General features: G+C 50.8%; 1 protein-coding gene across 12 annotated transcripts in view; it reads right to left on the bottom strand.

Annotated features, from left to right (window-relative positions):
- MTSS1 (MTSS I-BAR domain containing 1) overlaps positions 1–13,729 on the bottom strand; it is a 137,800-nt gene that overhangs the window by 109,741 nt on the left and 14,330 nt on the right. For 11 of the 12 annotated variants that reach the window (XM_037166422.2, XM_037166416.2, XM_037166414.2 and 8 more), the window contains exons 2-3: positions 5,062–5,123; positions 1,301–1,374 (exon numbers count right to left, since the gene is read on the bottom strand). In XM_037166422.2, the coding sequence (XP_037022317.2) occupies positions 1,301–1,374; positions 5,062–5,123 (136 nt within the window). Of the gene's footprint in view, positions 1–1,300; positions 1,375–5,061; positions 5,124–5,576; positions 6,047–13,729 lie in introns of those variants that run through there. The other variant, XM_037166417.2, reaches the window with a different exon arrangement.

The raw sequence follows: 13,729 nt of genomic DNA, 5'->3' as shown, positions 1-13,729 counted from the left end.
GTGGGCAAAGCAGACAAAGGCACCACATTTTCCTAGGGAACCTTCTGGAACACCGTGGGCACCCTGGAGAGGAAGAGAAACATGAACTCCCCCAGGAGCCCTGCCCCATCTCCCTGAGTGGGTGGAGTCAACTGCTCACTTTTTCGTGTTCTCCCCACTCTGGTCTACCACTGTAATCAGAGCAAACACATGGTTTCTTCTACACGGAGAGTCTTGATTTCCACATCCACATCCCCCCATTCAAGGGCGAGCTGCTCCAGGACCAGGAGAGAAACTAGTGCATTTTCATGGCCCCATGACAGTGCCTGACAAACTTTGCAAGTTTGCTGAATGAATGAGAAGTGTGCTTGCTGCAGAGTCGCTCGAACATGTAACTGAGCCCCTAGGGTAAATGGGTGCCCGGTGAAAGCCCTGTCACCAGAGGTCCCATCACGTGCTTCTGAGAAGCCACACTCTCCTGGGAGTGGGAGCAACCCCCCGGCGCCCGTGTTTTTCAATGTTACCGTGACAATGACAAAAACAAGCACGGAGCTACCAGTGCACCAGCAGACCCTGAAAGATACGGCCACCCCGGAGGCAGGAGAGACTCTGCCTGGGAGTGAAAAGGAAAGCACACCTCCGGGAACGGGAGTTTCTACACGTTACGGCTGATGCTGCATTTCTGACAAGGCGGTGGACACTGGGCGGTTTTCTCGTCGTTATTTGTGTTGTGTGGGATTCAGTGGTCACTGAAACCATTAAAATACTTCAAAAGATTTTTTTCATTGATTTAACATACATACTCTGAGCATTTACTCTGTTGTAGGCACGATGTTTTGGGGGGGGTTCGGACATGAGGAAACCACTGATCTGCACCTCAGGGGCTTTGCAGTGAAATGTGGGAAACGGAGCCCAGAAAATGGCCTGTCCAAACATTCTCACTGCTTCCCGGCCCACGAGGGGGCCAGGACACCCTTAGGACAGCCCCTGTGAAAAGGGAAAAACAAACTGCCACCAAATGCACAGCTCAAGGCTCTGCAACCAGCATGTCATGGAAAGTGACACAAAAACACACCAAGCCACCTCATGCCTGGGGTGGTTCCTTTCCTTGATTTTTCATCCCTCTTCTCTTGGGCTTCATCATCTGGAGAACTCTGCAGCTTCCAATACGTGGAATCCCAGAGAGTTAAAAAAAAATCTGAAATACGAGTCAGCTGAGCTCCAATAACTTAGGCTCTCTCTTCTCACGAAGCCACCCCTAGAAAAAGGGCCCACATGCTGGATCCAGCTCAGGCTGGAAGCCACCCTGCCATCTGCTCACCACGTGTGTTGGTCGCCATGTCGGCCACTTTCTGAAAGGCGTCCAAGAAGGCAGCTGCCGCCACTACTGTTGTCCTGAAACACAAACAGATGACAAAGGCATGAGGAAAGTCTCACACTCACAACTTCATCACAGCCCAGGGGCTCCCAGCTCTGCTGAGGGCTGAACGTCATCTTCCACCCGACAGGGACAGGATGGGGACAAGCATTCACTTGGGGGACTCGCTGGTTTCTCAGGAACCATGTCTCCTCCTCCTGTTACGAGGACTCCGCCCCAACACGGTGCAGCTCACTCGGGTCTGGTCAACAGACGCAGGCAATCCCATTACACCTGGTTGTATACAATCACCCGTGCTTTGCTGTGTATAATGGGTACCCACATTCCTGTGTGCATTACACAGGGGATTATTATACCCATGGTATGTAATCATCAGGCCCATGTATATGCTCATCCTTATTTTTTCCCTCAAAAAATTGGGCAGAAAGCGTACATTACACATGGCAACATACAGTATTACCAAGTAAAGTTTCACAAAGGAGGTAAAGACAAATGTTTCTACCAGAAAGAGGAACATTAAAAAGTTTAAATGGTACCAGTAAAATGAATCTTAGAGTAGGAAAACAATCTATACATGGATTTGGAGAAGGAATCTTAACGAGAGATCATCTAGTTTCAATAACTCATTTTAGAGATGTGAACACTGAGACCACAACTGCAAGGGGACTTTCAAAATCGCCAGGTCCTGCCAGAGCAGGGACCAGTAGCCCCACACGACTCACTGTCCCACTCTGCCCCACAAGTCAAGGTCTGAGCTGTGTGACTTGTCCCCTAAATCCTCATCACGATGAAACTGAGATGCTGTTTTTGCACCCTTAGAATGCTATCTCAACTGCCTCTTCTGAATTCCTAAAAGCGGAGGACAAGGAGATACTCATTTGCTGGCCTAGGAATAATTCTGAACTCTTCACAAGCTCTTAAGCACCATGAGATGCCCAGAGCGCTCTGTGGTCGACTGGTTCCTGGGACTGTGATCGAGGCATCGTGCCGTGAAGAGGGGCACTGCTCCAGCTCCTGGGCGGGTGGTGGACGTCCCAAACTAGCAAGCCTGCCCCAGGACTGGCACAATGGACCTTGTAGCCTGATGTTAACTTCCAAGTATTTCACACATGAATCCAGTCTCTCCTGAGCATTGTTAAGAATGCAAAGTTGCTGAAAGATGAAAATAAAGATGATCAAGGAAAAGAGTTCAAAACAGAGGGAAAGGAAAGAAACAGCTTTCAAGTGTAAGCAACAGGGGCTTTGAAAGGAAAGGTTCCTGGGAGGTGCTGGGCGTGGCCCCTGGGAAGTCCCTTAGAGCTGAACTTCAAAACGAGGCCTGAATATTTTCCAGTAGAGCAAGAAAACATCCTGCTCAAATTATTTTTAAAATGACTTAAAAAAAACAAAACCAAAATAAAAAAAATAAATACGTTACACTGTGAAGCCCAGTTTGAGAAGACCTGGCACCAAGTGCAAACCCCGGAAAGGCTAGCTTTATCAAGCATCCTCACACGTGTTAATAAAGAGCTCATTCTGACTCACAATTACCCTCTGACACAACGGCCGGAATTATGCTCATTCAGGTCAATGCTGACCATCCACATTTAACGAGCCCGCTGCAGGGGTGCCTTGCACCAGGGCTCCACTGAAAAGGAGGCCCATGGTCAAGTGTGACGAATTAAGAGCTTTTAAACACTGCCTTCCAATAAGTCACATTTCACTGTCTGCTGTTGTCACAAGACATCTTAGCCCTCTCCAACGGGACGGAACAAACAGGCCACCGAGGGAAGCAGGAAGGGGTGAATCAGATGCTTCCAGACTCGCTGCCTCTCCTACAGCCTGACCTTCCTCCTTTCTGGAATGCAGAAGACCACACCCTGAAGGCCAGTTCCCCCCAACGCACCCCCGAGTGCCCTCGGCTGGGCACCAGTAAGTTGACAGAGTAAGGAAGTGCTCAGGAGGCCTAAATGTCGTTAAAAAAACATAAAATGTACCGTACTTTGGACCAATGGGGCTAAGACAACACTGCTCCGAGTCTCACTTTGTGTTGATACAAGTAATCCGTTCATTACCTTAAGCTCTGGCTTCTTCATTGTTCAAAAGGAGAGGGAATCTCTTCCTTGGTCAACATGAATGGAGCCAGATAAGAAAAAGTATGTGGTGTGGGGTCGGGGTGGCAGGTAAACTTAAACGTTTTGGTGTTTTACTACAGGCAGACAGACCCCTGCAGGGTGGGCACTGACCTAGTTGAAATAAATGACAACAGAGGCAGAGGCTGGGGTGCACATGTAACTAATAAACAAGGTGAAGGGCCGCATATTCCAAGTGCAGGGGTCTGGATCTGATTTCATGTAAAGTAATCCCAAGTTCTTAAGCAAAGAGATGGTAAAGGACTTGACCAGTGGAGAAGGAGCCACATTCCAGAGCCCCCTGTCCAGCAGGAGGCCCATGCACGGCTCTGGAAATCCCAGGCCACAGGAAGGCGCGGGGCTGGAAGGGAAAAGGCCCGCCACTCCTGAGCTCTGCTCCCCTCGTCTCCAGGGGCGCCATCGATGTCCAGTCCTACGGCCACAACTTTGAGCCATCATTCCACCGGTGTCTACAAGCAAAGGCCCAAGAGCATCAGGGTGTCCTTCCATCCTCTCTGTCATCTACAGAGCTCTGGATCCTAAAAAGTACTTACCTGCTTTGTTCTCTGAAAAATCACCCTCATACCTCCAAACCAAACTATGCCATTGCCCATACGCCACGAACAAGGGGCATGCAACTAACTGCTTCTGCAGATGTCCCACCCCTTGTGGGACACCCACAAAGTGCAAAAGTGTCCTTGCCTCCCACTGACTTACGAGCATGTAATTTTAACAAGAAGACGTAAAAATATTTTCTATTCCTTATCAAGTGATGTATGAAAAAGCACAAGACAGCCCCTTGGGGGCAGACAGCACTAAGTTGTATTTTTTTAAGCAGCTTTATAGAGGCATGATTTGTATACCATAAAAATTCATCCTTTTCAGGTGTATAATTCAACAGTCCTTAGTAAATTTAGAGTTCTGCAACCACCACCACGTTCGATTTTAGAACATTTCCATCACCCAAAGAGATGGCCCGTGCCCATCTGCAGCCGGCCTCCTGCCCACCCCAGCCCCAGGCAACGGCCCATCTCCATCTGCCTCTGCACATCTGCTTTTTCTAGACACTTCATGGAAATGAGATGCTACAATGGTCAGCACCAGGTTTTAAACTCTTTGTAAGGATGGACTCTGCAGCCAAACTCCCTAAACTCAAAGCCCTATTGTTTACTCGCTGTGTGACTTTGGATAAGTTATTTAGCTTATCTATGCCTCAGTTTCCTCACCAGTAAAATGGGGGTAAGAAACTGTACTCAGCTCCTGGGGTCAGAAGATTTCATTAAGTTAACACATGCCTGGTACACAGTGAGCGCTCTATAAATGGTACCCACACCGCTTTCCATATAATACCCCATTTCACTCTCAAAATTCCTGTGGAAGGAGGCAGAAAGGAATGAGTTTAATTTTATACATGGGACTCAGAGGCCAGGACATATGGCTACTAAGTGACGATGCTCAAATTAGAACTGACTACACGCTTCTATATCTGTGACACTTCCAAAATTAACCCCAGTCTGCATCTCGGGGCCATCCTATCCCATCCTTCGTCTGAGGCTGTTGCCATTTTCCCGGGGACGATGTTCTTCTACTTACCGAAGCTGGGACTGCAGTTTGCCCGCTTTGTTTATGAAATCTTCCCAAACTGGATAGCTCCCCTACAACAAAACAAAGCCGTCAATCAGTAGGTCGCTCTGCACTGTGAGAGACACCTATTAAGACAATAACCCAACATCCAATTCCAATGACGCAGGGACAGCCTGAATGCTCGCTTCCTCTGCAGCCTACGGTCCGTTGCCCGGTTACCTGTGCCGGCTCAGGAATGGGTGCAGCGTGGGCTCCGTCCCTGTAAACTCTCACACACTATAGATACCACCTGGAACAGGCGGGAAGAATCTAACACGCACGCTGATGCATCGCTTTCCGAGTCGATAAGTGGAGGTCCCAAATTTGATGTGCAGGACGGCTTGAGCCACCTGATCATGGCCCTGGCCTTTCTCCCTCTAATCCCAAAGGGCAGGGAAGAAGAACTCAGAGTGACTGGGGCTCCTGCCCAGGTGTCCATTGGGAAGCATTGTTAGACTCTCAAAATCTCAAGGCTGGGAAGTTACCTAAACGGAGCTGCTCCACTGATGGCTCGAACCCAGCATCTGCCTACAAGGTGGCAGCAGACGGTTCCCCAGCACAGTTTGGCTGACAATGAACTCAGCACCCTCCCACGGCGGCCGGTATCTGCCGCCCTGTCCCACACACATCCATGCGGTCCTGGTTCTAACCGTCTGGGCAACTTCGGAGTTCAGACATGAACTCTGCTTCCACATGGACGCCTTCTCAAAGAACTGAGGATAACCAGCACATTCACCCACAGCTTTCCTTCTTTCAGCAACCCCCAAGTTCAATTCCATTCCTACCCAGGGCCCTGCAATGCCCCATCGTGTCTCCCTACTCCTCCTCCACGCAGGGGCTCAGACGCGAACGCAAACCTGCAGGTGTGATTCCGCCAGGGCCAGACCAGGCGGGGCCTGAGGCCTCCCTGCACCCACTCATTCTGTTTACATGAAGATCAAGGAGCCAACAACCAAGAGGCGATGCAAAACAAACCCAGAGAAGCGGAAACCATGGTTACAGAAGGTTACAAACATGTTATGTTTGGCACCGAATCATTTAAATATAGAATGAAGACTAACCCCCTGGGGGCTGTGGTTGCAGGCGGAAGGTAGACGCTCAAACCTCGACAAGACAACAGCGTGGGCCGCCTCTTCATTTCTGCTGCTAAAGAACAGGATGGAGAAACTACATCATGAAGTCGATCATCTCATCTTTCAGAAGCCCAATCAAAATAGTCTAAAACTTCAACTGAGCTCAGATGTACCGTAATTTGTAGGACTATAAGATGCACTCCCCCCAAATTTGGGAGGAGGGGGGTGCGCCTTATAGTCCGAATGTAGCTTACTGGGCTCGCTTTCGGGGAGGAGGGCAGCAGCCGGGCCGGGGTCATGGGTTATTAAATACATTTTTTGCTTCAAAAATTTTTTTCCTATTTTCCTCCTCTAAAACCTAGGTGTATCTTACAGTCCTAAAAACACGGTAATAATTTCACCTTCCTCATGGTTTTGATAATCTTCTCTTACCCCTAGAGCAGCTTCTCACCCTTGCCACTGCTGTCATTTTGGGGCAGATTAGTCTTTTCTGTAGGGGCCGCCCTGTGCTTTATAAGGTGTTGAGCAGCACCCGTGACCCTTGTTCACTCGGTGCCAGTAACAGTCACAGATGCCACTGGTTATGACAACCAAAAATGTCTTCAGACATATCCAGATGTCCCTTTGGGAGCAGAATCATTCCTGGTTAAGAACCACTCACTGCTTTACGGGAATATCTGAGAACCTTATTTCTTTCGGTGCCGAAACAGCTCTTGAAAGTCTGGCGGTTTCTTTGGTATTACTTCAGTTTCAATTCTTCTGATAAATGAAAGTAAACTTAAATATATTTTTAATTTGAAAATATCATGTACGGCATGAACACCCTGTCATAAAAGTGCCTATGTAGATACATTTTTCTAGCTATCAAGTCTCTCTAAAAACGTGCAGAGACACATCTGGAAAACTGTCAACCAAGTATTAAAATGGATTATTTCTGGGAGTTAATGTTTGGACCCATGCGCTGCTTTCTTCCCTGTACTTTCCTCTCTGGCCGTCGCTTGGTTTTTGTTTTTAATAAGGTCGTGTATCACTTTAATAAAAACACTAAAAGTCGTTACATAAACAGAATTTAAGATCAAATTAGTGGCAGGTCCTGGCAACAGCAGCAGCATGAATGTACGGCCCCTCCAAACCCCAAGTGCTCTAGCACACAAGCTGCTGGGTCCCAGCCGCCAGCTCCGCAGAGGTGCCCGAGACCAGCCAGGCCCGCCGCTGCAGGCCTCTGGACTTACTCCTCCGGCCGCAGTGTGCCCCCCGGGGGACGCCGGGCTGCACAGGTCAGCGATCCCGTCTGACCGGCTCCTGGCGGAGGCCCTTTTGCCAGCCACACCCGAGCTACTGACACCAACCTCCACATGCAGATCTTGTCTCCACACTGTGAAGCCACAGAGCCTGCATCTTTGTGTCCTGGGGGCAGTTCTTCAACCCCAGAGCGTAACCTTATTTTAACTTAGGTTGAATGAAACCTCTGGATGGCTCAGGCTGCCATCATTCCAGGCCCATAAGACCTTGAGGGGAATTCCAATTTTGACACCTAAAAATGCGCCATATTCCTATCAAATCCAGGTATGAACACCCTGCTACACCTACATCCAAATAATGAAAGCGGTGAGGGCTGAGATCAGGTCCGCTGGCTGGCCAGGGGGGACCTCTGTCTAGACGGGCATTGGTCAGCATCCTTCAGAACACAAGGGCTCAACCGACCAACGACAGTCTCACCTGGCCTTTCCTTCTCCTTCTGATCCACAAGACAGGGTGAGAAGCTTTTTGAAAAGCCCGTGTTCAGACCCAGACCCGCTTCTAGCAAAGGCACCACCCCGCACATCCACACAAGGGGCGTGAGAGCTACCCCTGCTCTCCCAGCACCGACCACTCCCACCCAGGGGGTTGCTGAAGAAGTTCACTCAGAGGATCCGTGATATTTCTTAAGAAAAAGGCCAGGCACAGTCACTGAGAACATGACAGAACGTCGAGAGGCCTGCGCAGGAAGCACTGGGCCCTGAATTCCGGCCGGGGTCCTACCAGTAAATGGCTGGGTGAGGTCACTTCACCTCTCAGCACCTGTTCCTTAGAGTGATAAATACTAATGAAAAGTATTTTTTAGTATGGTATTCCATCACCATTATTGAACACTAACACCCCTGAACACTGAAAAAAAGTACAAAAGAATAAAGAACACAAAATCGGGCCCCAGGTGGGTAGTTCAGTTGGTTGGAAGGTCATCCCACACACCAAAAGGTGCAGGTTCAATTCCTGGTCAGGGCACATGCCTAGGTTGCGAGTTCAATCACCATTGGGGCACAAGTGAGAGGCAACCGGTCAATGTTTCTCTCTCTCTCTCTCTGTCTTCCTCTTTCTCTCTCTCCCTTTCTCTCTAAAAATCAATAATATACCCTTGGGTGAGGATTTAAACACACACACACACGCACACGCACACGCACACACATGCACATGCACGCATTCCAGAGTTGTCTCCTGGATTGCATCTTCACTCCCTGTTTGCAATGTGACATTGGGCAGGTTGCTCGACCTCTGCGTGGGGACCAGTCATGACTGCAGGGCTGGTGTGAGGAATAAATGAGGTCACGTATCAAAGTGCTCAGGATGGGCTCAGTACACACTGGAGAGCATTGGCCCAAGTGTTCCGCAGGCTGTCGGGGGAGAAGTGACAAACCCTCCAAGTCAGCCTGTCCATCCAGGCTGGAATCCCTCCTCCTCGCTCCCAAGGACAGAGCCAACTTGGCACAGGTGCACTGTGCGTCCCGCTGTAGGTGAGCCACAGCGACAGCCGCCACAGACAGAGGTGGCGGGTGTGCGGAGTCAGACACCGCCTCTGCCACTCCCAGGCAGACAGTGGGTAGAATGCTCCAACCCAAGATGATCGTGCCCCAAAACGACTGCTCAAACTACTCCAAAAGCTCCTTCCCTGCCCCCACTTGGAGCCTCACTTCAGTCTTTACCAAATTAGCAACCAAAGGAGGGTCCCCTCTCCAGTGGAGGGGCGCAGCACACAGCTCTCCGCCTACGACGGACGCCCACTCAGCCAGGAGCAGCCTGCCAAAAGCAGCCCTCTCCTGCCCTAATGATATTCGACAGTCTTTCAAAGTGTCAGGCCTACCTCTTTGAAGCAATCTATAATTTAATGGATTCTAAAAAAAAATCAACTTCTAAGAACAGAAGACAAAAACCTCCTTGTTTAAGAAAAAAATTAAGTGTGTAAATGTTATTAAAATGTGAAGGCAAGGTGATCTGCATTGCTCCAGATTTTTTTTTAAAGTTTCTTTCAAAGTTTCTACCCACCTGAAATCAGTTTTACTACAAAAATCCACAAGCTTGGAGGAAGACAGAAAGGAGGGAGAAGGGACTGGGAGAAAAAGTCACAGAGAAAACCAGGGGTTTTTCTGGACTCAGTAAAGGAAACCGTACTCAAGTTAGTCAAGACACTGCCTGCCCTGAGGGCCCTTACGAAAGCAATTCCACTACAGTCAGTCCTTCATCTTTCAACCTGCGCCCCCAGCCCACCGAGAAGTCCTAGGTCATCCTCTCCTGGGGCCGCATTTCTGGCTGAGTTCACATTTGAGGAACTCTCTAGAAAGGCAGTCCCAGAACTGTGAAAAAGTCTCAACACAGACCCCACTGAGAGGTTCGCCAGAGAACATCAGGGGTTCATAACTTTCTGGACAGACCCAAATCAAGGAAAATGAGACTCCCGCCGAGCGCCCGGGTTTAGCCAAGGCCAAAGTCACAGCCAAAGGGAAAAACAGACCCTCCTCCCTCCGGGACCATTGACTCTCTCTGTAGAGCAAAGCAGGCGAGCTTGGACCCCTCAGCAGCTGTTGAAAATAGAACTCAGACCACACTGGGTTCCTAGAGAAAGGAAAAGCTCTCTTTACCGAAACGGGAAGGGAAAGTGGGTTTGTTTCCAAGCACGTTGAGGACTCCCTAAATCAAGCAGCGTGACGGTCTCCATCTCCTACAAGGAGAGCGAGGTGGGCTTCCCAAAAGACAGGCTCTAACTCGCACCCCTACAGCCATGGGGCCCACGCGCCCCACACCCCACCCCCAGTGCCTGTCCTCTCTTCTAACCTCCACGGAGATCCAACAATCTTGAAAGCTTCTGCTCAGCTGTCACCACCCAGCTCAAGTGTCACCTCTGCCAGAGCGTTCTCGGACGCACCTGCTTCTCTCACATCATGCAATGCACGGCCTATGAGCCTGAGTCTCCCCCACTGAACTGTGGGCTCGAGGGCTAGGCAATGGGGGCCCTAACCCAAGTGGGCTCTGTCCACAGGACACCTCCAGAGTGGGGCATTCATGCTGGGAGATGCGGGAGATGGGTGGGGTGGACAAGGTGACCACGAGCAGCCTTCAAGGCCAAGGTCCAGAGTGTACCACAAATGGGGCAGCAGAGGAAGACTATATGGCCTTTGTTCAGATGGCGAGTGATAAAAATCCCAAACGAGCCAGGTGACAAGAGGACCTGGCTAAGAGGTCCCGCACCTGACCACAACCGGGTCCCTTGGGTAGTGGGGAGGAGAATGAAGTCATTTTCTTACTTCTGAGGAAAAGGCCCATCTAACTTTCAGCTCCTCAAGAGTCGGGCATGTGAGTCGGCTTCTGCAACCCCACCCAAGGTCGAGCCCTGGGCACACCCCTGGGCCTGCCTCCTCATCCTCCACTTCACCCACAGCCAGAAGGCTGAGCAGGCCCCTTGCCTTCCTGGGGGCACAGGACCGAGCCGGTGGCCTTCTGCAGAGCTTGGGATTCTGTTTTGTTTTGCTTTGTTTTGTTTGGATCAAAAAGAAGCCCCGGACGACATCCCACACACGGAGCAGAAGAATACACTGTGTAACTCATCGGCAGGGCTGGTTAACGTGCCCCATAAATAATGCAGGACCTGCTTCTCCCAGCCCAGCCCGCTGTGACAGCGGAGCCTCCGAGGACAGCTGAGGGAACCGGACACCCACACAGCCCCACAGGGAACACGGAGGGGCCGGGAGCTGGAGGGGACTCTCAGGAGGAGGAGAATTAGGCTCCGCTGAGAATAAACAGGGGCCAGTGGGAGGCAGGCTAGAGGGAATCCGGTTCCAGCTCAAAGTCGTTCGTCCTGTCCACGGCTCCCAGACGAAGGCCAGCTGCCCAGTCGTTGGGTACCCACCAGGACAGGTAACCTCTCAAGCTCCTCCTTCCACCCGGACAGGCGTCCTGTCACCACTGCCATCAAGCATCACCATTTTTCTAAGCAGTGGCTAGGTGCCAGGTACTTCTATCAGCATTTCTGAAACCTGGGGCTCTTGTAAAAAACGCAGGTTCTGATTCTCAGGGTCTGAGTGGAGGCCTGGATGTGGCGCGTTTCACTGGAGTGATGCAGTGGCCCGCAGGCCACACCCCAAGGAGCACAGCCTAACACACTTTTCTTACAAGCTCATGGCCACTCCCCAAGGCAGGGACTGCCATTATTTCACAGCCAAGGAAACTGAGGACCCCAGAGGCCACAGGCAGTGGGCAAGGCTGAGATGTGACCCCAAGATCTGCCCCACTTTGTGACCCAAACACTCCCCTGATCCTGGAAAACGCAAGCAGCAAGATGAAGAGCCCCAGCCTCCCAGTCCAGCCTCAGGGCTACAGCCACTCAGCGGACAGGCCGGGTCCAGCTTTCCACTGGGGTCCTGTAGGAGCCCAGGCAGCACAGAGTGTTGGGGCTGGGGTCCCTGAACGCATAGCCCCTGATCACAGCAATGCCCCAGGGGGCTATAGTGTCACCCAGGAATGGTCAGGATCCTCGACCAAGTGGAGAGGAAAACACAAAACAAAGAAAAGCCCTCCGTGCAGAAGAAGGTCTCCCAGGAACGCACTGGCAATGTTCACAGTGGCTGTCCTCAGTGCTGTGATTATGGGGAATATTATCACATCTTCAGGTTTTCTGGAGACCCTGGAACCAATCTGCTCCTGCCAGGAGATGGGACAGCCCGTCTGGGCATTTCTATCGGCTACTGCTGCCCCCAGGTCCCTTGGTGGGTCTGCAGGAGCCTCATCAGGATGAGCGTGCGACACGTAGCCATCGGCATCCTTCCTCTTCCTCCTCTGGGCACACCCCATGGTGAGCTCAGACTCTGGGGAAAGGAAAAAGCTACGCTTCGAGAGGAAGCGTCTGACCCAACAGAAGCGCCTCTGGACGCCTTGCTTCTTTCAGTGGGAGGCAGGAACTTGCAGCTTCCAGAAGTGGGTGTGCAAAATGAAGGACGGGGCCCGTGAATGCCTGTCACAGCTTTGTCCCCAAAACCACCCTTCCCCACCCCATCCTGCAAGATGAAGGACTCCCAAGATCCTCAGATAAAAGAGGCCCTGTGTAAGCCCATCCATCATAAAAGCCATTCCTGGGCTTTTATTCTCTGATTGGAGCTTGCCTAATCCACTAATTATCCCTGTCCATCAAGTGGATGACAGCCTTGGAGATAATCAATGGTTGCTTCCTTGCACGCCCACCCTCACCCACTCGCCCAAGCTCACCAGCAATAAATATGCCTATAAAAAAGAAGACTGAACCACAAAAGGTGCTCCCTCCATCCATCCACCCCCACGAACGGCTCCATCTGTAACTACGACACCCTAATTAAGACAAGGACATCGAGCTTTGTTCTTCCTCCTGGGTTATGAGTTTCCAGGCCTGAATGCCTGTTTTCTGACATATGGGTAGGTCTCCGATTGGAATAAAATGCTTAAAAAACGAACGAATATGTCAACCATATCTTCAATGTGGTATTTATGTTCTAAGTTTCCTACTAAGGAGGCTTCCCTTTGTCTATGCCCAGCCTTCCAATAAAAAGGTCCCTGGCCATGCAGACTTGCATAAACTTGAACTAGTTACGACGAAATAAAACCAAGCATTCAGTTCCTCACTCAAGTGCTCGACAGCCACACGTGGCTGGTGGCTCCGGTGCTGGGCGGCACAGATGGACGTTTCCCTCCCAGAGAAACGGGTGTGTGTGCGCCACGCTCTACGTGTCTTTGAAAATGAAATCCCTGTCCTGTTCCATTCTCCAAGTTCATCTTACCCCAGCCCCCGCCTCCGCTTCCACTTGTATTGCTGTGATAGTTCCTCTAGTATTTCCGAGACTCGTCTCACTAAGCACACCGTCTCGCTGGCGTGACAGGGCACAAAACCACCCAGGGAAGGGCAGGCGGCAGAGCGGCCATGAAACGGCCCCCTTTCTCCCTGGGAAACGAAGGCACAGAGCGCTTAAATAATTTCCCAGAGGTCAGGGAAGGGTTTGCCCTCACATCTAATTTACTTTGTGAACTGCTCCCTCAGTTTGCCCGGTTCTTTCGAAAATAAAATTGTTCCCCAGGTTCGCCAAAAACTTACTGCTTGTCCACAATGGGAAACTCGGGGACTCACTCACTAAGCACCGACACAGGGTCTGGCTGCCCTTACCCACGTGTAAGTGACGTTTGCGTCCAGTTTGGGCTCTCCGGGATAAAAAGCACCTATCCTCCAACCTTGCCCCAGCCCACAGGGTCCAAAGCTTCCGCTGCATTTGTTTATTCCTGTTTGTAAATGTCCA

Source organism: Artibeus jamaicensis, unplaced genomic scaffold (assembly GCF_021234435.1).
Source record: "Artibeus jamaicensis isolate MK-2021 breed Jamaican fruit bat unplaced genomic scaffold, CSHL_Jam_final scaffold_916, whole genome shotgun sequence".
Lineage (NCBI taxonomy): Eukaryota > Metazoa > Chordata > Mammalia > Chiroptera > Phyllostomidae > Artibeus > Artibeus jamaicensis.
Note: the sequence above shows the minus strand (reverse complement) of the source record. Positions and strands in the feature narration are given on the sequence as shown.